Below are 25,877 nucleotides of genomic sequence, written 5' to 3' on the forward strand. Positions count from 1 at the left end.
TCGAATTTAATCTAAAGAGAAGGAAAGGGCAAAGAAAAGAGTCGAGGGCAGAAGTTCGAACAGCTCAATCTTTTTGGCCATCTGCCGATTTCCCACCTCAGCCAATCGCAACCGCGCCAGAGCTGCCATCGACAATTGAGGAACTTCAGACATGCTGGCGTGATCCAACAAAGCCTCGACCAGCCCTCTTCCACTCTCTCTTCTTACTCTTCCCTCTCAACCGTCCCTCTCCAATTTACGCACACGCCGAATCGCAGTCGGATCGACGCTCTCTACTCGAGTATGGGAGGACTACTGTTGCTGCTCTTGCTGAGCGTACGTACCCTTGTTCTCTTACACCAACCTTACCTGCCTTGACGTTGGGTAGCTTCAGCTCCTAGCCAGGCGGTAGACTTTAGAAGGCTATGCATAATAGAAAGCTAACAAATCATCTTCGCGATAGACGGTCATGGCCTTGGCGTAGGTTGCACACGGCGATGCTTGCCCCCCAGCCTTCCGAACCCTCCGTAAAACTGACGACGTATCCCGCGATTTCCCAGGTCCTTCTTCGCCGGCTCACTACCACTCGCGATAACCCTCACACAGTCGCAACTCCGATTGATATCAAGCGTGGGAGTCGGTATATTGGTCGGGACATCTATGATCGTCATCATACCCGAAGGTATCGAAGCTGTCACAACCACCGGCGGGCACTCGCATAGCAAAAGGAGCTTGGTGGATGCGGCTGGAAAGCAAGGGAGGCCCGCTATTCGATGGGTGACAGACGGAGAAATACCCCAGTTGGCAGACACTGTCAGCTCTGTGCGGATTGTTGAAGAAGAGCTTCATGCCATTGGCCGTGATGTGGAACACACTGCAAAGCTGCACAGTCGGGAGGAGCAGGACGAGCATGGCCACGAGCAACCCCCGGCAGCCGCCCCCGGCCCCGAACCTCATCACGATGAGCCGAAGCACGAGAACGAGGTACCGACCTTCTACATCGGCCTGTCCATGATCCTCGGCTTCGTTCTCATGTACCTCATCGACAGGCTGCCCCGTCACGCAGCAGGCGGCAGCGGATCAGAGCCGCAGATGCGTCACGTCAGTCTGGATAACCTTGGTGGTTCATCGAGCGTTGGCGACGAGGAAACGGAAGGCTTCCTCGGGCCTCTTGCGCCCCCACCAAAACAATCTCGAAGCCTAGCAACTACCATCGGTCTGGTGATCCATGCCGCAGCGGACGGCATTGCCATGGGCGCGTCCACGTCCACGTCAAACACCAAGTTGGGGCTTATAATATTCGTCGCCATTATGGTCCACAAGGCGCCCGCAGCATTTGGTCTGACATCGGTGCTTCTGAAGCAGGGATTGTCCAAACGAACGGCGCGAGGACATCTCATCGTCTTCAGCCTCGCTGCCCCTTTTGGAGCTCTTAGTACCTGGGCCATCATTCGAATCTTGGGCGGTGGAAATTTTGAGGGAGAATCTGGTCAGTGGTGGACGGGTATGCTTCTGCTCTTCTCAGCAGGAACGTTTCTGTAAGTTTGGACAACAGCCCACGGTTGAAGCGTGAAAAGCTACTGACGACCTGCCAGGTTTGTTGCGATGCATGCCATGCAGGAAGACGGCAGCTCTCCTAAGCACGAACACGGCGGCATGAACGGCTATTCCGACGGAAATGGCACACAAAGGGGCCAGCAGAGGCCGCAGATGCGTGATACTTTTGCGACAGTTGCTGGCATGCTCCTGCCGCTTCTTACCCAGTTTGGACATCACCACTGAGCGATTGCCTGTGCGATTGACAAAGGTCTCTTGTATCTCGAGAAAGAAAGAAAAAGGCGTAATGTCGGGACTTGTTGTACGAGTAAATCGTGGCACCAATAGGGCCAGGTCCTTCTGATACATGACGATGATAATTGTGTAGACTTCCATAACTTTGAGTTCGTATCTGAATCTGGAGGAAATAAGTCCAGATGATGTATTTTAGGAATCCGTACTATAAGATCGTCCAGAAGCGCTTTCGAATCTCCATAGAACGCATGGCAGTCGCAAAATTTCGCTTCGACGCGTTCCAGAAGCTGCAGTTCCGAGTCGAGTGGCTCGGAATCAATCTGAACCTTTCGAACTGACCCGGTGGTCCGTTGATCGGGGCCGAGGAGCGCGGCCTATGTGTGCTATGCTATTGCTAGGTATTGCTGGCGCAAGGATGGGAGGGGCCGGCTCGACGGGCGCCAGGGCAGCCCTTGTCGACCGAGCGTCCAAAGTTGAGCTAGGTTTTTGGTCGGGGTGTTTCAAGTTCGTACGACGACCTTGGCTCCAGCGAGGCGCTCATGGCGCCGCCTCCTGGCCACTGGGTTGGCTCAAAAGGATTGACGGCCCTTGTCATCGCATTCGCTTGTCCTTGTCCGAGCCAGGGCGCGGAGAACCCTCAGCGACGGAAAGAAGCAAATAGTATCCGTACTGTTCAAGTAGTAAGTAGGACGAGTCGAGGTTGAAAGAAGGAGAGGTGTCCGCAGCGTCAACGTCGAGGAAAAGATCTGCAAGGCTGAACGCTGCATTTGGATCACTACGCATCTGCTGGTTTGTTGTTCGTTACTTCAGGCCCAGATCATCCCATGAGTAAGCTGACATTGCCTGTCCTCCCATTATCGAACAATCCGATGTTTGAGAAGCAAGGAGGACTTGAGTTTCGAGAGAGTGAACCCTAGTGGGCCCGAGCGCAAGAGGATAACTGCACCCCTTCACTGTAACATCGAGGTAGATCTGAAGCATCTGAGCCGCCAGTGTCGCAAATGGATGGCCCTCTACAGCGTAGAGAGTAGAGAATGTTGCTGCCGCCTGCGCAGTTGCTGCTCACCATTGGCCAACTCTTCTTTGCAACTTTTCTCAGTCGCATTCAGCGGATGGTTCAGATGCAGATTTGCTTTTCGGCCCCATGGGACACATGGAGGTAAAAGTTCCCAGTATTGACTGTATCGCAACCATGCTAGTCGGATCGAGAGATAGGCTTGAGGAACGCGGGGCCAACAATAGGGACGCTCCCTTACAGGTAGGGAGGTCAATTCGGCAGCGACAGGTACTTGTCCAAAGGTAGACTTAGCGTCCAGGATCTGCAGTTCGGCTCGACTCGACTCGGGCACAAGCACGCTTCTTCCGTTGGAAGAGAAAGCGGTTGAACTCTGGAAAACATGTTGCTGGCTGCCGCTGGTAAAGCGCAACCTGATAGTTTCAACCGACAGATTGACAGGGCACGAAGAAATACCAGAGAGTATCATAGGTAGTTTAGCGGGTTCTCTTGCTGGCAAGTCAACCATGTCCCGTGCGCTGTCGCAACGACCTGCCTAGTCTCCGTCCGCGAACGTCAACGAGTTGTTGTGTCCGTATTCGTAGTGTTGTTGTGTCATTGGGTTCGACAACGAGCAGAGAAATGGCCAGAAGTCGTCTCTTTTCCAATCGAAAAGGCACTTATCCAAAGGCCAGAGCGCCGTCGCATGCGCATGGCTGCGGTGGAACCTGGGCGGAATTATGAGTCGATAGTTGCAAAGAAACACTGAATATGCGAAATTGGCTGTTCCTGCAAGACCTTGGAAGACAACATCCCAGACAATAGTGCCGAGTCTCAGGGTTCAGAGATGGGAGGGCGGCTGTGGCTGCCCTCCAAGACCGGGGAAAGACGCAGCGAAGTCATTTTTCAGCTTACACGCCAGACTCCGTGACTCCCCCATCGCGCCATTGTGCTTTCCCCATCCCAGGTTGAGAGAGAGGTGTGGGAACTTGAAAGAGCAGAGGGTACGGAGCGCCTGGCAAGCCAATAAGTGAGTGCGCTGGACGACTCGGGCCTGTGTAGAGTGAAGACAGACTCGTTCGCGACTTTGACATGAAAGAACCGATCGACGTCACGAATACCCACTACGGTGCCTCCCAAGTGCAGACGAGGTGGACACTAGTTGGTGGCATGTAAGCGCCGCTAACTCGGACCCTGCAGGCCACCCCGGAGGGCAGAGAGATGTGGTTTATTGTTTGCGGCGACTCCAAAGAATGTGAGACGTGCTCTTGACTCTCTCTGTCAGCTGGTCTTGGTTAGCCTGTAAAAGACAATAGACCCGAAAATCAGTCATGCGTAGGTATGTACGAGCAACAATGGTCTTTGGAAGTCGGGGAAGTAGTGACAGCGTTTAAATGTCCGATCGCGACCAGTGTCGAAGGAATGGGTTTGTTGGCTTCCTTACGACCGCATTCGAGCTCCTCCGTGGCGATAACGGGCTGACAGAATCGGCAAGCCAACCGCCAAGGCCTACGAGAGAAAGTTGATAGTTGCCGAGACTGCCCATACCGTCATGACTTGTTCGTTTGTAGAGCGTTTTCAGAGCCCGTTGAAGGCTGTCATTCCAAAGCCGGAGGTAACAAAAGTGATGACAGGCTTGCCCCAAATGTCGATATCTAGATAGACTAGGACGAGCGGCCGACGTTGATATTCCTAGGCAAGAAAGCGAGCGTGTGCGTTTGTGTAGCTGGCAGTGGTTTCGCTGGTGGGTGAAAGTGTTGTATGTGTGCGTGTCCGTAGTTTATTCGTAGTAGTACATGGACGAGGTGTGCCGGGGTGGTGTGCCTTCCATCGTAGACGATGCGCGCTTTGGGTAGATTACCAGGCCGGCTCTCGAGTGTCAAGTGTCAGAGCTGTAAAGGAGGGTTGGTGTCAGTTTAGAGGAGGACAGCACGGAACGAAACAACGCTAGAGAAAGACCCAGAATAAAAATCTGGTTTGTTTGGGAATCATGAGCCTGAGCCTGCGTCGGTGTCTGAAGAGAGAGAAATCCATATTGACGGTAGTCGTGTTGGTGCAAGAAAGGAGGCGGTGTGAGAATGAGTAGGCATTGTCTTTGTGTAGGTGATTCAACATGAGATGACGTTTCCTCCCCCTCTCGTCTACCTTGGAGGCTTGCTTGATTACCTACCTACATGTCGAGTCGAAAAATTGAATTGTTGTTGGACTTACTTGTCTTGTACGAAAAGACGAGAGAGCTCTTTGTACCCTGGTCGGGTGTAAAGTAGGTAAGGTAGGTTGGTAAGGTAAGGTGAGGTACCTATCTACCTGAGTACCTAGTGAGGACTGGCTTCGACAAGATCAATCAGCTTCAATGCGCCTTCCATCCATTCTTCGCCGCCCCTTCTTCTCTCCCTCTTCCGTCCATAGTGTGTCTGTGTTTCTCTCGCTCTCTCGCGGTTGGCATGCCGGATCCATTATGTGCCACCTACCAAATCAAGTAGTAAAGTAGTGACCCGTCGCTCAGGTCCGTATACAGAGTAGGCTGTAACTTTGGGTTTACCGTGTTGTATCCAAGTGGTGAAAGAAGACAAAGAAAGACGAATGCACCGTGACCTGGGTGGCACTGGTACTTGCACTTGCACCTGCCCTTGTCCCGCGGTCTGCTCCTTCCAATCCCTCCCCAAAATGCTCTCTACAACCGTGGAAGGCGCTGTACCTCGTACCTGCGTACCTACCTTTTTTCTACCCACATCGTCTCGAGCCCAGGCCTTCTTCGGCGCACCTGCTCCTAGCGCGGTCCCGTCGCGCCCCCTTGCCCTTCCCGTCCCGTCCTCTCTGCATCCTCCATCCTTTCCTTCCCCCGAAAACCAGGGCCACCCACCGCCTCCACCTTCGCCTTCGCCTTCACCTTCGCCTTCACCTTCGCCTCTGAGGTGCGTTCCACCGTCACATTGCTTCCAGCTTGGTTTATTACCTGCCCATAGCCAGGTACCGTGCCTTTCAACTTGGCTCAGCGTCTTGAGCCTTGACTTCCTCTCGATCTCTCCTTCCGTCTGCACCAGCTCTGCCTTTCTTTGGTCTTGCTCGTCACGGTCCCCAAGTTCCAACTTCTTTCACCCATTTCCTTCCTCTTGTCTTCCCTGTCCGGAACACACGCCCATCTCTCCCTCCCACACCCATCCACACACACACTCTCGCAGAGGCGTACGGAGTAGACGTGCTCAGAGTCAGTCTGTCTTACCTCAAAGTGCCTGGGCCTATCTGGTCCCTCTCCTCCTTCACTCCCTCTTCCCCAAGATCCCCAATCCCGGCCTACAAACACTCTGCAGCTGGATTTCTCCTCTCCAATCCAATCCCATCCCTTCTCCTCTCTTTCTTCCCCCCTCCTACCCATCTTTACCATCGCTCCCTACAACGACAACCACAAAAAAAAAGGCGAGAGACATTGCATTGCAGGGAGCTGCAAAAGGCATTTGGGCGTCAATCAAGCGAAATCCTCCGATACCACCAAACAATCCACTTTCTATTGAGTCGCCCTGGAGCATTCCACTACAAGGTCCAAGACGACCCACGCTTTCCGCTTGACACCTCCGATTGTTAAGCTTCCCGTCTCCCGTTGGCCCCATACTCTGTACACATACAGCACGTACGCTATTCACTACCGCTGCGGCACCGCCAAATAGAACCTCCCATCGTTCCAAGTCGACTTCCGATCTAGAGATCGACCACCTTCAACGTTTCCCACCCGACGCCGCCACTTCCCCATGGGAGACATCCCACCGCCTTGCCCATACGCATTCGCACGCAATATCCAATATCGTCGCCGAACCGAGTCATTGCCGTCATCCGAGTCGCTCGAGCCCGTGAGACTTGCGCATTGATTTCCAACGTGCCTACGATTTGCCATCACCCCCTCGTGCTGTCGTACAGTCCTCGCCTCGACAGACTCGGCGGATATTGCGTCGACTTCACACTGACCAGGGCTTTTTTCTTCTCTCCTTCCCCATCTGAGCTGTCGCGCCGACCTGGTCATTTTCTGAGAGTCCACTGATTTTCGATTATAAATGAACCCTCGGTAACGACTCCGCATACTACGAAACGGCCTCCGAGTCCACCTACGTTCGACGACCGCATCAAGGGAACTCCTCTCGGCGAAGCCTTATTCACCCACGAATACTCAGTCGACGATAATTCCAAATACGATTGCTTCATATCACAAATCATCATGGCAGGCTACAACAATAGACCACTAAGTTTCTCTGAGAGAAGGGGGAGCATGCTCAGCGACGACATGACGCTCAACACTGGACCCAGTTCCAGCAGCACCAGACTCGAGAAGATGCCTCAAAGGCCGGGGCACATCAGAGGACCGCCCACACCCAGCATGACTACTCCTGCTGCAGACTTCGATCAGCAGTTGACGGGCTCGCCACCTCCCCCGCCCACACCAGCTGCCTCGCCAGGCCCCTCACATCATCAACTCGACTGGAGCGATGCCGCCGACGACGAAGATTTCTTTCTTGCCAAAGTGCGCCATCACTTCAAGAACTCTGGCGCTCCTCACCGTACTCGCCTCCTGGCCGATCTTCTGAACATGTGCACAAGTCAACAGCTGAGCTTCGTTCACCAGTTCGTCAGCCCTCTTCTCAAGAAGGATCCATTCACGAGCCTTCCAGATGAGCTGTGTTTACGCGTAAGAAAGTCCCAAATTCCCAATTGGTTCGCTCTGCTGACTTAATCTACTCAAGATTCTCTCCTTTATAGATGACCCCAAGGTCTTGGCCCGTGCCTCGCAAGTATCCCGGAGATGGAGAGACTTGTTGAGTGATGACATGACATGGAAGAACCTTTGTGTTAAGCACGACTACGGCAGACGCCTCTCTGAAGTTGCTTCATCGATGGGCAGCGGATCTCGACCTGGTGCCCAGCCTCTATGGGGAGACGACTACGCCAGCAGCAGTTTCCCAGGTGCGTTGCCTATGACGGCTCATGCTTCTGGATCCCGTAGTCTTGATGGGACCGGCAATTCAAGACCCAAGATGAGGTCTTATAAATCGCACTTCAAGCAGCGATACCTCGTCGAGGCTGCCTGGAGATCCGGTGGCACTAGCACCACTAGGAACATCACTCAGGAAGGTGGTGTAGTTACGAGCTTGCACTTGACACCCAAGTACATTATCGTGGCCCTTGATAATGCCAAGATCCACGTCTTTGATACCAAGGGCAATCAGCAACGCACTTTACAGGGCCATGTCATGGGTGTCTGGGCGATGGTTCCTTGGGATGACATTCTCGTCAGTGGTGGGTGCGATCGTGACGTGCGGGTATGGAACTTGGCTACAGGGTATGTTGACTTGAAACGGTACAGCAGCTTTAGATATACTAACTTTGCCAGTGCTTGCCTCCACACGCTCCGTGGACATACATCAACGGTTCGGTGTCTGAAGATGTCTGATGCAAACACGGCGATTTCGGGCTCGCGCGATACGACGCTTCGAGTATGGGATATTCGCACCGGTTTATGCAGAAACGTTCTTGTCGGCCATGGCGCTAGTGTTCGATGCCTCGAGATCAAGGGAGATATCGTCGTGTCAGGCAGCTACGACACCATGGCGAAGGTCTGGAGCATATCTGAGGGCAGGTGCATCCAGACACTCCAAGGTCACTTCAGTCAGATCTACGCCATTGCCTTTGACGGCAAGAGAGTTGTCACTGGCAGTCTCGACACCAATGTCCGCATCTGGGATCCCAGGACAGCGTAAGTGCATTGGATATCACAGGTTTTTGTTCTGTTTTGGCATGCTAACCAATTTCAGTGAATGCCTGGCTATCCTGCAAGGTCACACCTCCCTCGTTGGTCAGCTGCAGATGCGTGGAGACACCCTCGTTACAGGCGGCTCAGATGGGTCAGTGCGAGTTTGGTCACTGGAGAAGATGTGCCCCATTCATCGGCTTGCGGCTCACGATAACAGCGTGACCAGCCTGCAGTTTGATGATACGAGGGTCGTCAGTGGTGGAAGTGACGGCCGGGTCAAGATCTGGGATCTGAAAACAGGTCACCTGGTCAGAGAGCTCATTGCTCAAGGAGAGGCAGTCTGGAGGGTGGCTTTTGAAGATGAGAAGTGTGTCGCTCTGGCTTTGCGACAAAACCGTACCGTCATGGAGGTAAGCTGTCGTTCTTTGGGAAATTTGGGTGGTTCTCGTTGCTAACCAAGATTACTAAGGTGTGGTCCTTCTCTCCTCCGGAAGATGTTCTTTACGACCGTCCACTCTCTCTTCAACAGCGAGTCCTTCAGGAGGCGCCCAATCGACCCTTGAGCGCCATGCAGCTCGACTATAGACAAACGCAGCCCACTGTCGCTGGGTCCAGTCGAGAAGCTGCTGGAAGTCAAGATGTTGACATGAGAGACGCTGGTCCTTCTACAGCCCCACTTCAGGGCGGTAACAAGACTTTCTTCCATGACGACTAGATGTAGTCGGCCGTACATGGAAGCCTCCCGCTTGGCTAGCTAATGGCTTTGAACGGCGATACGGATTCGGTCGCAGGTGCACCGAACAACTGCGTTACCATGGCATCAATGAGGCGTTGCGGTTTATTTGGTGATTGACGAATTCACACACGTCATGAAACGGCCATTTCCCACGAGCTCTCCATCCCAGATCGGGGTAGCTTGAGAGATAAAAGTGTCGTCTTTTTTGGAGTTGGTCAGGAAGCATCATGTGCATTTCAAAGGATGGCCAGCATGGGTTTGACAGCATTGGGGATGCAATTTCAGTGGTTTAATTGGCGACAATCGAAGGATTAAGACTTCAGGATGCGAGCTCAAGCAAATTTGAGCATGCGGTCAGCCAAGCCAGACCTTTAATATACCCCGAGGTAGCGTATTATAGAGTTATATACCGCCTCAGAACAGGTGTGATGGACTTGCGGCTTGAGGCTTGAGCTCGATGCACGGAGTTCCGGTTTGATGTGCGATGAGTAAGGTACTTAATCTGACGTACTTTTCTGTTGTGCCTATCCGTACATGGACAAAGTATAAAGCCGCTGCCATTGTGGATTTTGAAATCATTCCTTGCAACCACGGGACATGGCATATGCGAAGGATGGGGAAATGCCCCCGTTGAGCTGGATAACCTGTGGCATCATTCATTCAAGTTCAATGACATTCCTAGGTACCTAGTGACTAAGGTACCTCCGATCGGAAGCCATATTTCGTCCTAATCTGCTCTTATTAAGGTAACTTATTACGGATAGAGTAAGGTAGGGGTTTGGGTTTTCGCGGCGATTGGACCCAGTGCTGGGTTCTGTTTCCCTGCTATCTCCGAAGGCCGCTCTCGCTGTCCACTGAATGCGAACTCGACGGGACCCGTGCGAGAATATGACCGACCGTTGGAAGCCAGGCCCGCCAAAGTCACAGCGCGCTCGAAGTTCACACCTCGCAAATCCCGTTGAGGCAAGGTCACGTGTAAGCAGGCTAGCCACATACGGACTAGTAGTTTTCAACAAGCAGCAGCTCCCTTCCCAACCAACGCCGCGATTTTTCGGAGCTCCAGCGACCAAATAATTTGTTATCACCCTCCTTCCCCCGAACCCTTCTCATCCTCATCGTCCGGAGGCTCCATCATCACCACCCCCACGATGTTCTCCCGCGCGATCAGGTTAAACAGAGCAGTGCCTCTGCGCACTCGCGCCCCGGCCACTTTTGCTGCTGCATCCCGGTCCGTCACCACCAACGCTGCATCGGCAACTTTGGAGAAGGGAGTTCCCCAGGTCAGTTTGCGCTCTTTTCCCATCGCCACATTCGCCGGACATGCTGCGACAACAAAACGCCCCTGGATATGGAGGCATGCTCAATTGCATCCTGCTAACCTGCAACCCTATTCTAGTCCGACGATGAGCCTTTCCAGATCACCCTGAGCGATGAGAGCTTCGAGACCTACCAGCTCGACCCCCCGCCGTACACCCTCGATGTCACGAAGAAGGAACTGAAGCAGATGTACAAGGATATGGTTGTTGTCAGGTACGGACAAATTTTCCTCTCTGCGAAAACGTATTCGCTTTAGCTTTGTTACTCACCCTTTGCGCAGACAACTCGAGATGGCCGCCGATCGCTTGTACAAGGAGAAGAAGATTCGTGGTTTCTGCCACTTGTCCACCGGTCAGGAGGCTGTCGCTGTCGGCATTGAGCACGCTCTTACCCGCGAGGATGACTTGATCACTGCTTACCGTTGCCACGGCTTCGCCTACATGCGTGGCGGTACCGTCCGCTCCATCATTGGTGAGCTGTTGGGCCGCCGCGAGGGTATTGCGTACGGCAAGGGAGGTTCCATGCACATGTTCACCAAGGGTTTCTACGGTGGCAACGGTATCGTCGGTGCACAGGTGCCCGTCGGTGCTGGTCTGGCTTTCGCCCACAAGTACACTGGTCGCAAGAACGCCTCCGTTATCCTGTACGGTGACGGTGCCAGCAACCAGGGCCAGGTCTTCGAGGCTTTCAACATGGCTAAGCTCTGGAACTTGCCCGCCCTGTTCGGCTGCGAGAGTGAGTTTTGAACGTTATGAAAGGTCATCGCATCGGCCATGCTAACGAACTTCCCCAGACAACAAGTACGGTATGGGTACCGCTGCTGCTCGTTCATCAGCCCTCACAGATTACTACAAGCGCGGGCAGTACATTCCTGGACTCAAGGTCAACGGCATGGACGTCCTCGCCGTCAAGGCCGCGGTCAAGTACGGAAAGGACTACGCTGTTGCCGAGAACGGACCCCTCGTCCTCGAGTACATTACCTACCGCTACGGTGGTCACTCCATGTCCGACCCTGGTACCACCTACCGTACTCGTGAGGAGATCCAGCGCATGCGTTCGACCAACGACCCCATCGCCGGCCTCAAGCAGAAGATCATGGACTGGGAGGTTGTCACTGAGGACGAGCTCAAGACCATTGACAAGGAGGCCCGCAGCTTCGTCAACGAGGAGGTTGCCGCTGCTGAGGCCATGGCCGTCCCCGACACCACCCCCAAGATTCTCTACGAGGACATCTACGTCCCCGGTACCGAGCCCCAGTTCATCCGCGGCCGCACCCCTGATGAGACCTACTACTTCAACTAAATTCCTGCGCATGATGAATAATTGTTTCCTAACCTTTCTGTCCTATTGTACAATACCTACTAGCTAGAGAGGGTGAAGTGGTCACAATCTGAACATGGCCAGGGTCTGCAGATATCCTCCTGGTTCGACAAATTCTTAGTCCCTCTTTGTGACATCCAGCACACTGTGATATGACATGCACATTGCTCATGCCTCATAAAATTTGAAAAGCTCCTCTCGGCACGGCGCACTTACAATAGACCGACAATGGGCAGTCTTCTTCCAGTGCATTAAGCCCAATCGGGGTGGTTCAGAAAACTTTCCCGAAGCGGCGGAGTGGTGGTCCAGGTCGCTGCCTACCGTGCCTACCGTGCCTGCCCATGCTGCCTGGAAAGTTTCTGTGGGCCCGTGCAGCTACGGGTCCTTTTCGCGTCACCAGGCAGGAGCTCTTAACGCGATTCTTCTGCTCCAAGCGCGTCGAGGTTCCCCAGGGTCCTCCTACAACCTTCATGTCTGCTCTTCCCCGCCTTCTGAGCAGTTCAATCGGTCAAAGAAACGTACTTGGGGCAGCGTTTCATACCAGCTTTCGACTCTTCACTATCTACACTCGACCAGCCATCACAATGGCGCCAAAGCAGGCGACGCTGGGGTACGTCAAGCCATCTCAGACAACGTTGGGGTGTGTGAAAGGACAATGCTCCTAGGACTACCACGGATGCAATGGAATTATTGCCAATTCTAGCCATCGTGTGGTGTCAAAGAACGTCTGCTGACAGAGCTCTACAGAAAGTTCTTCGGAGCGAAAGGATCCAAGCCCGAACCCCAGCAGAGCAAGCTGAGCTTCGCCACCAAGACAGCCCCGAAGAAGGAGGTTAAGAAGGAGGTCGAAGAGGAGGTCGATGCAGACAAAGATGCCGTTGAGACACGGGCATCTCCTAGCAGTATGTTGTCATTTCATACGATGGACGTCTCCTGTTTCAATTGAATAACGAGTCTACTACAGAGCCGCGGAAACGTACCAGAAGCCCGAGTCCCGCCGTACAAGCATCGAGCCCGAAGGTCAAGAATGAGATTGTGGACGAGGATGAGGACGATCAGCCTGCCACAAAGAGACCGCGCAGAGGCCGCAAACGTGTAATTGAGGACGAGGACGAAGATGATGTGATGGACGAAGCTCCTAGCAAGTCCCGATCAAAATCACCAAAGACCTCCCAGGCCAGAAAGAACGGCACAGAGAAGCCTGTAAAGGCCGCAAACGCATCCAAGACTGCCCAACCGAAGAAAAGCGCCAAGTCTCCCACACCTGTCGTGGAGGACGATAAGGAGGATGCAACGGAGTCTGCGTCAGAAGACGACGTAGTTGAAGACGACCAAGAGGAGGCCAAGCCTACGGCAGCGAAGAAGAAGAAGGCCTTGGAAAAGGTGCAGATGAAACTGAAGACCCAAACAAAGGACCCATATCCCGACTGGAAGGCGGGCGAACCAGTTCCCTATGCCGCGCTCTGTACCACCTTTTCTCTGATCGAGCTCACAACCAAGCGGCTCGAGATTATGGCACACTGTTCGCTATTCCTCCGACAGGTTCTGCGTCTGACTCCCGACGATCTTCTTCCCACTGTTCTGCTCATGATCAACAAGCTGGCTCCTGACTATGCCGGCATTGAGCTGGGCATTGGTGAGTCGCTCATCATGAAGTCCATTGGTGAATCCACGGGACGAAGCCTCGCAGTCATCAAGCAAGACCAGAAGGAGATTGGAGATCTCGGCCTCGTTGCCGTCAAGAGTAGATCAACACAGCCAACCATGTTCAAACCCAAAGCTTTGACGATACGGGGAGTTCACAAGGGTCTCATGGGCATCGCCACTGTTTCTGGCAATGGTGCCCAGGGCCGTAAGGTTGACGCCATCAAGAAGTTACTATCAGCAGCCGATTCCCATTCCGCCGGAAAGGTGGATATCACGAAGGACAAAGGCGGTCCCAGCGAAGCCAAGTATCTTGTCCGATTCCTCGAGGGTAAACTTCGATTGGGACTGGCAGAGAGGTCTGTTCTGGTGTCTTTGGCTCAAGCTGTGGTCTTCCACGAGGCCGACGCCAAAGGTCAGGTACCCAAGACGACAGACGTGGAACAGGCTGAGGCCGTTCTCAAGACGGTCTACAGGTTTGTGGCTTGGTCTCACAATTACCCATATCCTCGTATTAATCTTGTTTAGTGAACTTCCGAGTTACGATGTCATCATTCCCGCCATGGTAGAACACGGCATCATGCATCTGCGCGAGCATTGCAAGCTGAAGCCCGGCGTGCCCCTGAAGCCAATGTTGGCAAAACCAACGAAAGCTATCACTGAAGTTCTGGACCGCTTCGAGGACCAAACCTTCACATGTGAATACAAGTACGACGGCGAACGAGCGCAGATCCATTACGTGGCGAAATCCGCGGATGAGGAGATTAGTCAATCTTTGCCAGGGGCTACGACCGCTGCGGCAAATGGTGTTGCTGCCATCTTTTCCCGTAACTCTGAAGATCTCTCCAAAAAGTATCCCGATATCCTTGTCAAATTGCACACTTGGGTCAAGGAGGATACGAAGAGCTTCGTCCTTGACTGTGAGACAGTTGCGTGGGATGTTGACGAGAAGAAAGTCCTTCCTTTCCAGCAGCTGATGACGCGAAAGAAGAAGGATGTCAAAATCGAAGATGTCAAGGTGAAGGTCTGCGTTTTTGCTTTCGATCTCCTTTATCTCAACGGCGAGGCCATTGTTGAGAAGTCGCTCAGGGAGCGTCGCGAGCTCCTGCTGAATGCCTTTGCGCCAGTAGAGGGTGAATTTGCCCTTGCTACGCATATGGATGGACAGGAGTTGGAGCAGATCCAAGTGTTCCTCGACGAGAGTGTCAAGGCGTCTTGCGAAGGTCTGATGGTGAAGATGTTGGACGGCTCGGAGAGCGGGTATGAGCCCAGCAAGAGGAGCCGAAACTGGCTCAAGGTAAGCCGCTTGGATCCCTTGGAGATGTCCACTGCGCCGACAATTTGTCGTGCTGACTGCATATCTCTAGGTCAAAAAGGATTACTTAAGCGGCATCGGCGACTCGCTTGATCTCGTAGTATTGGGTGCATATTACGGCAAAGGCAAGCGTACATCTGTCTACGGCGCCTTCCTCTTGGCCTGCTACAACCCGTCGTCTGATTCGTATGAAACCGTCTGCAATATCGGCACGGGATTCTCCGAGGCCGTCCTCGAGGAACTGCACAAGCAGCTCTCGGACATTGTCATTGACCGGCCAAAGCCGTTTTACGCACATTCCTCGGGCGGGCAACATCAGCCCGACGTGTGGTTCGAGCCTCGTTACGTCTGGGAGGTCAAGACGGCCGATTTGACGCTCAGCCCGCGCTACAAGGCCGGGTGCAAAGAAGGTGTCGACCCCGGCGGTGAAAAGGGAATCAGTCTGCGATTCCCGCGCTTCATCAAGGTGCGCGACGACAAGAAGGCCGACGAGGCCACGTCCAGTCGCCAGGTGGCTGAGATGTATCGCAAGCAGGAGAGCGTGACCAAGAGCAAGGGCCCTGCGGTGGATGATGATTTCGAGTATTAATTACGAGTTTTTCAGTCTTTGCTGAAAGAATTGGCGATTCATGGCGTTCTTACATGGCTCTGGGCGGGATTCCAATACATGCGGGTGCTTCCGCTCATCACGACGGGGAAGGGGTTAGGTTGAAGCATGACTTGTTAGTCTGCAAAATCACATACATAGGTACTTGCAAAATGTGTTCAAATCTTTGCACCATACAGAAGGAGACATATGCAACTTCTTTCTTAAAACCGAATGACATGTGTATGTATACCTTGCCTATTCGTCCCGTGTATTTTGCTCGGTTCCTCTGCTCTTATCTCGCATGTCTCACGAGGAAAGCGCAATCCCGCGGGATACGTATAAGCGTCGATCCAAAAGCAAAACAAAATAGTTCATGTATAGATTTACTTTGCCTTTGCATGCGGCCGCCGCGCCGGCAGATGCATATGTGTGATTTTCGTCATTGTGCCCTTTGCATGCGGCCGCCGCGCCGGCAGATGCATATGTGTGATTTTCGTCATTGTGCCTCTGCCTTTTTTTTCTGTCTCTACTTTTTCCCCCTTTTCTTTTTTCCCTCCCTCATGCGAGCATTGCAGGGTGCATTGCCAAGAATAACCTTGCATCGGACATTTTGTATGTACATTATGAATGTGCAGATGGCATGTGCTACACAAGTTGTGGAAGAGTAGCCCAATTTTATCTAGTACAATGGCGAAGTAGCAGACACGACCAGTGTTGACAAGACTTGTGGAAGATGGGTCATAATATGTATGTTTGTAATTTGTAGCACCTTCTATTCTACAAGCTATACAAAAACTCGGCCCTGGGTTCTGCGGGCGGTAAAGTGAGGCTCAAGAAACCACTACAATTCGGCTTTTAACCCTATCCGCTGTACGGATGCAAACTCGAAAGGGCCGGACGAAAACTTTCTAGGCTCTAGCGACACCCTCTTTCTTACTAACATGTTCCTTTACGACTTTCCCCATGCCGATGCCCTTCCTTCGGCCCCGAATCACAGCCTCCAACGCCTTGCCGACGGCGGGCATGTCACCGAGCATGGTCAAGTGTCCGCGCTCGGTGCTGACACGCCCACCGCGTACCAGTTCGTACCCCTCTGGCAGCTGCGCCTCGCGCGCGAGAACCACGCCATCGCCGGCGCGGAAAATGAGGTCGTCGTAGGCTTGTGCATGGCAGATGGCCTCGCGGCTGCTGACCTTGACGGCGTAAACGGTGGGGACTTCCTTGCCGTAGATGATACCGAGAGGAGGGTACGCGTTGGCCTCTGATAGTGCTGGGTCGAATTGTGTTTCTTGACGGAATCTCTTGACCTCGGCAAGGGTACGCTCGAGGTAGGCAATGTTTCTGGCGCGGTTGGGGGGCGTAGTTATGCCAGATGCCCCCTTTGTGAATGGCGATGGTTTGTTGCCATCTATCTGTGGGTTGATGCCTCCTTCGCGGACGTGCTCTACCCTCCGGGCCGCGTCGGTTACTGATGGCGGCAAGACATGGTTTTGTTTCTTCTCGCTTGAGCTGCGACTGCGGACTGACAATAGAGAGCTGAACGTTGTCGACTTTTCCTTTGGTACTAGGGAAGGTAGCGGAGGCTCAATACATGGTGTGAGACGATATTTGATCCATTCGTTTACGTCGTGAAAGTCGATATTGTACTCTTCCTTCGTGTCCTTATTGACGAAACAGAAGCCGTCATCAGGCAGAAACACGAAGGATGTTCTGAGTGAGAAGTTGACCTGCGCAGTCAAGATCTTCTCATTGAGGAGGACTGCGTCGCCGTCTCTTAGGGGCCCCAGGACGTTGATGCACCGCTGAGGTGTACCAACGTAGACCACTCCGGAGAACAGATCCGGTCTCTGGTTGACGACGTGGCGGGTGATAAGACCACCGAGACTGTGGGCCAAAACAAGAGCGCCTCTGGGCTCTTTCGAATCCGCCTGGTTGCATGGCAGCTTTTCCAAGAACTCAACCATTTTACGTGATAGTAGATGAGGGCTCAGTCTCCAGTCGTAGCCATAATCATGTAAACGTAGCTTTCCTTTCCGAACGTTTTCGCAAGCGGCAATCTTCTTGAACAACTTTCTGGAAATGTCGATTGGGCCGATGTTCTGGAGCATGCCTGACGGGATGATGCGCTCTTCCATTGACTCTTCGTCTTCGGGGTCAAGGCCAACCTCCAAGTCCGCCTTCCTCATGTTGAGGCCGATTTTGGCTGGAGCCCATAGTTGGTGGTGCGGAGGCTCTGCTGATCGTAGAATCGAACCACGGTAACCACCCAGAATTACTATATCCCCAGTCAACGTCTCCAGCACTCTGTCTAGAGTTGACAGTCCGTCGTTGTCGACTTTGGGTGCTGGGGCTTCAGGTATTGTCTTGCCCGTTGCGTCTTCGTTGAGTTTGAGTGACGATCCAAGTTTGGGTAGGCTTGGCATTTTGAACGTTGGTCTTTCGGGCAGACTGTCTTTGATTGCCTTCATCCTCACATTGGCCATTTCTCTGACGTGGTCAAACCTGCCATCGTCATCCCCAATAGAAGATGTGCGGGATAGCGAGTGGTACAGCAGCGAATCATCGGATGTAACTCGTCTCAAAACACGGGGCCTTGTGGTAGAAGGTCTCCCAGATGATACAGACGGACGATTACCGGATGCTTCGTTGGCCATCGTCTGCGCACGAGGAAGACTATTGGCACCGCTAGACATGGCAGCTGTGCTGTTATAAGGCCTTCTACTCTGGGCCAGGGGAAATTTCCGCTGTTCGGTCGTCGTCGTCGTCGTCGTCGTCGTCGATTTCGGCTCCGTCTTCTCTGCGGCGGCAGTAAAGAAGGATAAAGAATTGAAGATTGCCGAAGGAGCCGGGAACGAAGAAAAAGCATTCGAAAACTTCTTTAGCGCATCAGCTCCCGTGGAAGATGAGCGTTTATGTCTAGTTTGACCAAAAGATATGGATTCGAGGGCGGTCTTGGGCGCTTCGCCGTCCCCACCACCAAATATCATGTTCCGTGGACTCGACTGCCATGGTGAAGGCAGGTCTTCCTTTGGAGCTGGCCTAGCTTTTTGGAGCTTTTGAGACTCCCGTCTGCGAGGCGGCGCCGGTGAGATGGGAGTGTCCGACTCGGTCTCGAAAGTGGTAGGAATCTCATCGGGGAAGGGCGTTAATTCTGGCGAGCTAGCGGAATCGTCACTACTCGTATTACCAGGCAGGAAGAGTCCGGACGACTTCCTTTCCCTCTCTCTCTCCAATGCAGCAGCCTTTTCAGCTTTGGATGTTTGTGGTAAAGTGAGTCGGGTTGCAGCAACACTCAATGCGGGTTGCATAACGGACTGGGCGCCATCTTGGTCATCGTCACCATACACTGGATCTTCAGATAAGACTTTTTCTAGGATCGGAGACGGAGACCTCCTCCTTTCACTGACGCCTTCTTTTTGAGACATAGCTACCATTATGAGGTTCCTCGTCAAACGTGCTGAGAAATCGAGGTGCCGGATCGCGGGGTGTATAAGAGTTATAAAAGTCGCAATTTGCAGCCGGGCGTTCCGGGTGTTAGCTCAATGGCACATGCTCAATGGCCTTTTTGGGAAGAGCGAGAGTGGACACCAGCTGGTGCTGCACCGAGGTCAGTACGGGAGATTGACCTGAAAAAGAGGTCAAAACCGACAAGGCGAGGTAAAAGAGGACCTCAAGAGTCTGGGGAAAAGCTGGGTCGAGGGCTATATGGCGGCCCAGTCAAGGGGGGAAGGATAGAAATGTGCCTTGCTGAGGTGTAGGGCCTTTAGGTTGTGTGTGACGAGATGGTAGCGTTTAGAAACGATGATTCAGTACAACACTCCGATCTGAGAAGACGTAGATTTGACAATGACGAACCAGATAATTGGAGCAGGGGTAGGGAAGCACCGCGTAGGTGATATAAGAAGGAGAAGCTAAGGGAGCAGTAGTAGTAGGGTGCGTAAGGTAGTCGTACCTTTCTACTTAGAAAAGTAGAGTACCTAACCGCGTATCTATACGGAGGGTAGGCAACCCACGTGTGCCCACTTGTTCCCGTCCTACCCATCCGTACCTTTGGGCTAAGGAATGTACCTTACCTTTGACGTGCGTGCGTGCCTTGCCTTGACAGAAAACTCGATTAAGGAAAGGCAAGGTACCACCCTCGCCTCAGTCCGAGGTGTGGGTAATAGCCAACACACACGACCGCACAACCTGAAGAATGGAAGCATGAAAGGGAAGCTTGCTGATGTTCTTCCCGCTGTGTACCGTAGTAGTTGCGTAGACGGTAGGTGCTAAAGAGCAAAGACCAGAAGTCTGATATGCACAGAGCTGCGCCTCCCTCGCCCGAGAACCAGGGGCATCCTTCTCGGGAGTACATCGAATAGATCTCCGGCAGGAAGGGGCTCAGGCTCAGGCTGCCAAATATCGAATGCGGCTAGACCAGAGATCGCTGTGTCTTCATCTCACTGCTGTTTCTTCCGCGCTCGACCGACATTTGCTTCCCAATTGCCATACCGGACCGTCCTTTCTGTCAGAGAGGCACGGATAACGGCAATAAGTGGGAGAGTTATTGCGCAGACAGCTGTGCTTTTGCTCTGTCAAGGCCAGTGTGCGGGACGTGGTCTTGGAAGAAGCCAAGCACATGTTCTTTTTCTTCTTCGTCTTCGTCTTCGTCTTCTTCTCCGCCGTTGCGCTGTTTTGCATCAGGGGCGCTCTGGACGATCCAACCGCTAGGTGTCCCTCGTTCTAGGATGAGACCGCGATTCGAGTAATGCTTGTTTTTTTAAGTGTAGTACTCCGTAGTCAGCGGGCGTATCTTTTTTTCCAAGGTTCTTGCCTCTTTCTTCCATTCTCTGCCCAATGCCACTGACATAATCACATGCGCTGTCTGCGTCTTAGCTCCCGCCCCACCATGTCTTAGCCACCAATTGGAACCTGCGTCATTGGCCAATGTCTATAGCCCACTTGGTCGGCCGGCAGCAACGGACCCTGCGGCACCCGATGATCCGGCATTGCCATGTCGATCGGCCCAAGTCAGCTTGTCAAGCTTTCCTGTCGATTTCCCTGGTTGACTTTGATGCCTATAATTGTGGAGGGGGTATGGAGAATTACTATCAGCGCGAACGGGTACAGGTGGACTGGGAGAATACCAATTTCACATGTGTCGATATAAACACACAGCGTCAACTCATCATGAATGCATAAATGCGGTCTAAGGAGGAGATGGGTATCTATACCTCTTTGCCTACCGGACATGCCTGCCTTAGGTACAGTACATTAAAGAAAATACAATCTCGGGTATCTGAGAACATGCGGATATAAGGTGTTATTAGCAAAAGTAAGCTCGGTCAAATGGCCTGATGGTAACCTCAAACTTGCAAACTTCGAGGCTCGAGGATTCAGATTGCCCTGCTTGGACGTTCCATGGTGATTCCAGATTCCGGATTCTTAAGGTACTTGGACTGATCTGATGTACGGCACGCCCAACGCAGCAATCTATACCGAGCCATCCAGCACGAAGCACGTTTCCACGCTCCGTGGCTTCCAGTTCCTCCCACGGACGGATCTGGAGCTTCAGTGCTGTTTGGGCAGAGGTGGACTTTGGCCTTTGGCCTTTGGCCTTCCCATCAGATAACATTCCTTATCGCCCCACTAATTACCAGACACATCTGCAGGTGCAGCTACCTACCTAAAGACCTTACCCGCGCTTGCACCTGCATCTCCGTGGCGCCTTTGTACCTATGAGGGACGTCATTGCCAGGCCAAGCCACCAACCCAATGGAAAGCCTTCACCCGCCAGCGACCGCGACTGCCATGTTGGCCCGGCTTCAGTGTCGCATCCCTGCCCCGCGAAATCCAATGCATCGTCCGCGATTTGCAGTATGGAGTACGTAAGGAAAGCACAAGGTACCTACCCAACTGCCCTCCAGCATCCAGGGAAGGACAAGGTAAGGTAGCTCAAGGAGGCTTAGACCAAACCGCCTCGCCAAACAGATTTCCCCAACGTCTTGTCACAAACACATACAGTTCTCGAGCTTCGTTTCCCACCCTCCATTGCCATTGTCGTCGTCCCATGCATTACCCTGTTTGTTGAGCTTACTCATTGTGCTCCCCCCGGCAGGCCTCGTCGCGCAAGCATTCCTCCGGGCTCCCTGATCTCCTCCATCTACCTATCCGAGCCGTAGAATAATCTCCGAAGCTATGACTACCCTTGAACCTCGCCAACCTTACACCGACGCCGAGCTGCGCCAGCTGTACCCTCCACAGCTCAAGCTCCAGCTCGTGCAGATCCTTCTCCGGCACGGCGAACGAACTCCCGTCAACCCTCGCTTTTCCAACACCGGCCTTCCGGAGTACTGGCCCTATTGCAGTGTTGTTCGTCACCTCCGAAATGCTGTTCTCGATCCGGACACCGGTGAATACTCATACCTCGATTGGAAGAGACGTCTCGAGGGATTCGGTTCTAAAGACGATAGTCCTGTAATCGTTGCCGGCCCCAAGGGCGAGCTTGACGATATCTGTGATCATGGCATGCTTACGGACCGCGGCCGAGAGACCACCCACCAGCTAGGCAAACGCTTTCGTGATCTCTACGTTGATCGACTCAGCTTCTTGCCCACAGACCTCACCGACGCGGAGTCTCTGTATCTTAGGTCAACGCCGGTCCCGCGAGCTCTGGAGTCTCTTCAACAAGCCATTTCTGGCCTATATCCGGCTAGGCATCGGGCACCCGATCTCCCCGCACTCACGATCCTAGGGCGGGTACAGCCAGACGAGACTCTCTTTCCCAACGAAGGCCACTGCCGGCGATTCAATATTCTCGCCCGCGCATTCGCCCAGCGGACTGCCGAGCGCTGGAACAATACTCCAGAGATGGGCTACTTGAACAAGAAACTCGGGAAATGGATGGAAGATGGTAAACTCATTGCAGTTGATTCTAAGCCTAGGCTTAGTGGAATCATGGATACCATCAACGCATCACGCGCACACGGCCCGAAGACGAAGCTACCCTCGGAGTTCTACGATCCCAAGGTACTCTCCATTATTGAGAGAATTGGTGTAGAAGAATGGTATAGCGGATACGGCGAGAGCCAGGAGTATCGCACACTTGGCATAGGTGGCTTGATGGGCGATATTGTCGCTCGTATGGTCGGAAGCGTCGAACACAGTCCGGCGGATGGAGCCTACGAGATCAAGCAAGCTAGCGCAGCTCCCAAGCCTATCAAGTTTGGCATGAGTGGCTGCCATGATACCACTCTTGCGGGTATACTAGCCAGCCTGGGTGCCTTTGGTCCAGACAAATGGCCTCCTTTCACGAGCCACATCGCTGTTGAGATGTTCCGCGATCCCCAGGTTTCATCAATTCCAACGCAGGCACCCAAGAATGCGGGCTGGTTCGGCTCATGGTTCTCCATCGGCCGTGCTGGTACACCGGCGCCGGGTACGGCTCCGCCAGGCATTGGCCGTAAGCCGACCCCCGCATTGACAGATGCCGAGAAGAAGCAGCTAGATGGTTACTACGTAAGGCTTCGGTACAACGATGAGCCGGTGACCATCCCCGGCTGCAAGGCTGCTGGCAACCATCTTGAAGGTGATGAGTCCTTTTGTACTCTGGTAAGCTCCCAGACCTCGTTTGTGAAGTGATTGGTGTGGCTGACCCGGGCCCAGACCGCCTTTAAGTCCATTGTCGACAAGTACACACCTGTTGACTGGAAGAACCAATGTCGTGGGAACCATGATGCGTCCGCCTTTCCGGTCAAGCCCGAGCCGGCAGGATATTAACGGTTTTCAGAGCCGCTAAGTTTTACCAAAGTTTATTACTGAGAAACAAGCAGTGGTAATTACTACATAGGATAGAGAAGAAAGTGCTTTGTGCATAGACGAGTGGCAGGTCACCGCATCCTGAGTAGCGTCACGATCTACATAGAACCGTTGCTTTTCTGCTGAATTTCCTCTTTTTCGTTAATGTTTGGGTTGAGTGTGCCAGGGACCATCCTTAAAGGGCGAAGTTATGTACTCATGTAACATGTCTGTTTAGAGCTAGAGATCTCCCAAAGCCCAGGATCATAAATGGGTTTTAAAAACCTTTGAACCAGAAGCTTGATGTTTCATCACACAATACAGAGACATGTGTGATAATGTCTCATGGTAACTTTGGCCGATCTTTTCATGGTGGGATTTTAACAGGTGCCAAGATCTCAAGGACATCTCGCCATCTCATGTCGTCCTTGGAATCTACTTGCTCAAGACGCTTCGCGGCGTTTGGAAGCCAGCCTTAGCATGCATGCTCGGACAACGGACGAGTGATATCTGCACGTCGTACTGGGGTCTAGTTTTGTCGAGCTACGCCCGGATTGCGTTAGATCCTGAGCATTACGATTGCTGCGTGCTGTAGGGCTGGGAAGTAAGAGTCTATTGTCCGTTACTTCGTGATCTTCCGGGTGTGGAAAGTGGCGCTTGCTGCCTCAAGATGCTGAATGTAAGTAAGATATGAAATGAGACGCCAGTGTAAGCGGGGTATTGTTCTGAAGAACGACCCTCTCACGAGCCGTTCATTACGCGTTTCCGTGAGCAAAATGTAGGCAAGCTGGTTGATGAAGGGCACCGTATCCTAGGAGCATCGGTAGTGGTTTGGACATGGCTGGGAGATTGCGGTCCTGTCTGAGATACTGTCAATGAGCAGAGCTAGACCGCATGAGTGCGACGAGGCAGGTCATCAGAAATCATATTCCTGAGTCATTTTCGATTTTAACAGACAAGAAGGCTGTCGTCCTCACTGCAGAGTGCCCAAGAATTCGGCCCTCGGTATAATCTATGATCCTTTGCTTAAAACAAGGAGAGAAATCAGTAAGAACGGGAAAAGTGAGGAGGCCGCCAGGAGCGGCAGAACGCGCCAACGGTAGAGGGCCATAGCTCCAGACATCGCGGGGTAGAATGTCTCGGAAGAGCCAAGCTCCAAAGCGATATTCAACTACAAAGTCTCTAACAACAAGAGAAGCCGGCACGATCTTCCAGCCAACTCAAAGACACCAGACGCCCTTGCGGGGTCCGTCGATTCGCCGGGAGCACGTGGAGACACAGTTGGACCAGCCAAGCAGTTGGCCAGCTGCAGGTAATATCGCGGACCTCAGCTGGTGATGGTGTCGTTGGCGCTGGCTGGGAGGTACATAGTTTCTGCACCTTGAGAGATCGCAGGGCACAGTCAACCCCTGTCGAGCTGGCGGGTGGGGTACCGCCGTACCGGAGCCCAGGCCGATCCACCGTCCCCATCCAACCATTGGATGCACAGGTGGGGTTCCAAGTTGACGTCGCCGGCAGCGCCGAATCCGTGGGAAGAAGTCCCAACTGTCCCAATATTTTCGTCAGGTTACTTCTCGGAAGGAAATGAAAGGAAAGGAACCTTAGATGGCGAAAAGGGGGAGGGGAGGGAGCCCGATTCGTGTCGTCCACACCAGCAGCGCTTCCCGATGTGCCTGCTTCCAGGACCAATGTGATGCCATGCCGAGAAAAACCGGGTAATTCTACCTACTGCAGTATTACATGCTGCCTACTGCAGCAGGAACAAGGCGCCAGCTCTCTCTTGGTACCGTCCCATGTTTGCTTAAATCAGGTTTTCTTGGCAGAACTAGCGTGGCCAGAGCTCTCGAAGCTCGACAACCTTGCCTTTCTAAGCTGTGGCGGGGTTACGGAGTACAACGACCAGAGACATCGAGAGTAGTGTCACCGGCTTTCCTGCGGATGAGACTATTGCGTGCCTTGCTCGCACATCATCGCTGGTACGTTGGCGTTGCCGACACGTCAACTGCAAGTCGCAGTCGTTACGCCCGTCAGGAAAGATGGTGTTTCTCGATCCCACCTTTCCGTCTTGGAGATGCGTAAATGTGTCTCCGGAATGACGACATAATGGTGGACCATGTGCCAGTTACCCGAGCCCTTCAACTCGGTACCAAACCTCGAGATGATAGCTAACGTCTTGGTTGCTATCGATTCCTCAGTCACGACAAGACGCAAAGGACGGCATCAACTCCCACTCATGACGATACTTGCTAGGCAAAGGATATGAGCGCTTCCTTCTCTTTTGCCCGCTCATCTCTCGGAAAGGGAAAATCAAGGATCTCGCAGTCCACTTTCATACAGTTCCCTCCCGCAGCCTGGTCCTGCCCTGCCCGCTTGACCATCTAAGACACACCCCTTCAAAGCTGATGGACAGCATCTTGGCCTAGTCCAACTTTGTCCTAGGAGGAACGCATACACAAACGCTTCTCCAATTGACGTGCCAAGTGGCGCGACATGGTCCAACGTCTCCCAGATTACCGCCCCATGGTGGTCCCCATCCTCCTTCAGCTAGGCAAGGCAAAAGACCGGTTTCTCAGAGTGACCAACCAAGCTTCCCACTACACATCTCTTTCCTTCTTTCCCGGCCCCCAACTCCCGAGTTCCCAACAGGCGGATGACGGGGTTCCAGGTATGGCGTAAACG

At 53.1% G+C, this 25,877-nt stretch overlaps 7 protein-coding genes across 7 annotated transcripts; 5 read left to right on the top strand and 2 right to left on the bottom strand.

Moving 5' to 3' along the window:
* Positions 1 to 282: 282 nt before the first annotated feature.
* Positions 283 to 1,761, top strand: CCOS01_02604 (ZIP Zinc transporter; the record flags this gene model as incomplete). Its single annotated transcript, XM_060450792.1, has 4 exons — positions 283 to 315; positions 443 to 459; positions 540 to 1,517; positions 1,575 to 1,761. 4 exons carry the CDS (start codon positions 283 to 285, stop codon positions 1,759 to 1,761), a joined length of 1,215 nt encoding a protein of 404 aa, XP_060319442.1.
* Positions 1,762 to 6,857: 5,096 nt separating this feature from the next.
* Positions 6,858 to 9,216, top strand: CCOS01_02605 (WD domain-containing protein; the record flags this gene model as incomplete). Its single annotated transcript, XM_060450793.1, has 5 exons — positions 6,858 to 7,439; positions 7,495 to 8,090; positions 8,142 to 8,504; positions 8,563 to 8,911; positions 8,971 to 9,216. Coding segments are annotated over 5 exons (2,136 nt in total), but the record flags the coding sequence as incomplete, so codon positions are not given.
* Positions 9,217 to 10,262: 1,046 nt separating this feature from the next.
* CCOS01_02606 (pyruvate dehydrogenase E1 component) lies at positions 10,263 to 11,856 on the top strand (the record flags this gene model as incomplete). The annotated part of the gene is made up of 4 exons (XM_060450794.1): positions 10,263 to 10,517; positions 10,634 to 10,767; positions 10,835 to 11,289; positions 11,348 to 11,856. Coding segments are annotated over 4 exons (1,353 nt in total), but the record flags the coding sequence as incomplete, so codon positions are not given.
* A 359-nt stretch (positions 11,857 to 12,215) lies between these two features.
* CCOS01_02607 (DNA ligase I) lies at positions 12,216 to 15,422 on the top strand (the record flags this gene model as incomplete). Its single annotated transcript, XM_060450795.1, has 5 exons — positions 12,216 to 12,484; positions 12,622 to 12,776; positions 12,839 to 13,994; positions 14,047 to 14,815; positions 14,886 to 15,422. 5 exons carry the CDS (start codon positions 12,216 to 12,218, stop codon positions 15,420 to 15,422), a joined length of 2,886 nt encoding a protein of 961 aa, XP_060319445.1.
* A 908-nt stretch (positions 15,423 to 16,330) lies between these two features.
* CCOS01_02608 (uncharacterized protein) lies at positions 16,331 to 18,856 on the bottom strand (the record flags this gene model as incomplete). Its single annotated transcript, XM_060450796.1, has 1 exon — positions 16,331 to 18,856. The coding sequence occupies one exon, from the start codon at positions 18,854 to 18,856 to the stop codon at positions 16,331 to 16,333; it is 2,526 nt and encodes an 841-aa protein (XP_060319446.1).
* Positions 18,857 to 19,690: 834 nt separating this feature from the next.
* On the bottom strand, positions 19,691 to 20,102 carry CCOS01_02609 (uncharacterized protein; the record flags this gene model as incomplete). The annotated part of the gene is made up of 2 exons (XM_060450797.1): positions 19,691 to 19,833; positions 19,892 to 20,102. 2 exons carry the CDS (start codon positions 20,100 to 20,102, stop codon positions 19,691 to 19,693), a joined length of 354 nt encoding a protein of 117 aa, XP_060319447.1.
* Positions 20,103 to 21,599: 1,497 nt separating this feature from the next.
* CCOS01_02610 (histidine acid phosphatase) lies at positions 21,600 to 23,180 on the top strand (the record flags this gene model as incomplete). Its single annotated transcript, XM_060450798.1, has 2 exons — positions 21,600 to 23,012; positions 23,067 to 23,180. 2 exons carry the CDS (start codon positions 21,600 to 21,602, stop codon positions 23,178 to 23,180), a joined length of 1,527 nt encoding a protein of 508 aa, XP_060319448.1.
* Positions 23,181 to 25,877: the final 2,697 nt, after the last annotated feature.

The sequence above is a fragment of the Colletotrichum costaricense genome (assembly GCF_030867565.1).
Source record: "Colletotrichum costaricense strain IMI 309622 chromosome Unknown Scaffold_2.1, whole genome shotgun sequence".
In the NCBI taxonomy this organism is placed as follows: Eukaryota; Fungi; Ascomycota; class Sordariomycetes; order Glomerellales; family Glomerellaceae; genus Colletotrichum; species Colletotrichum costaricense.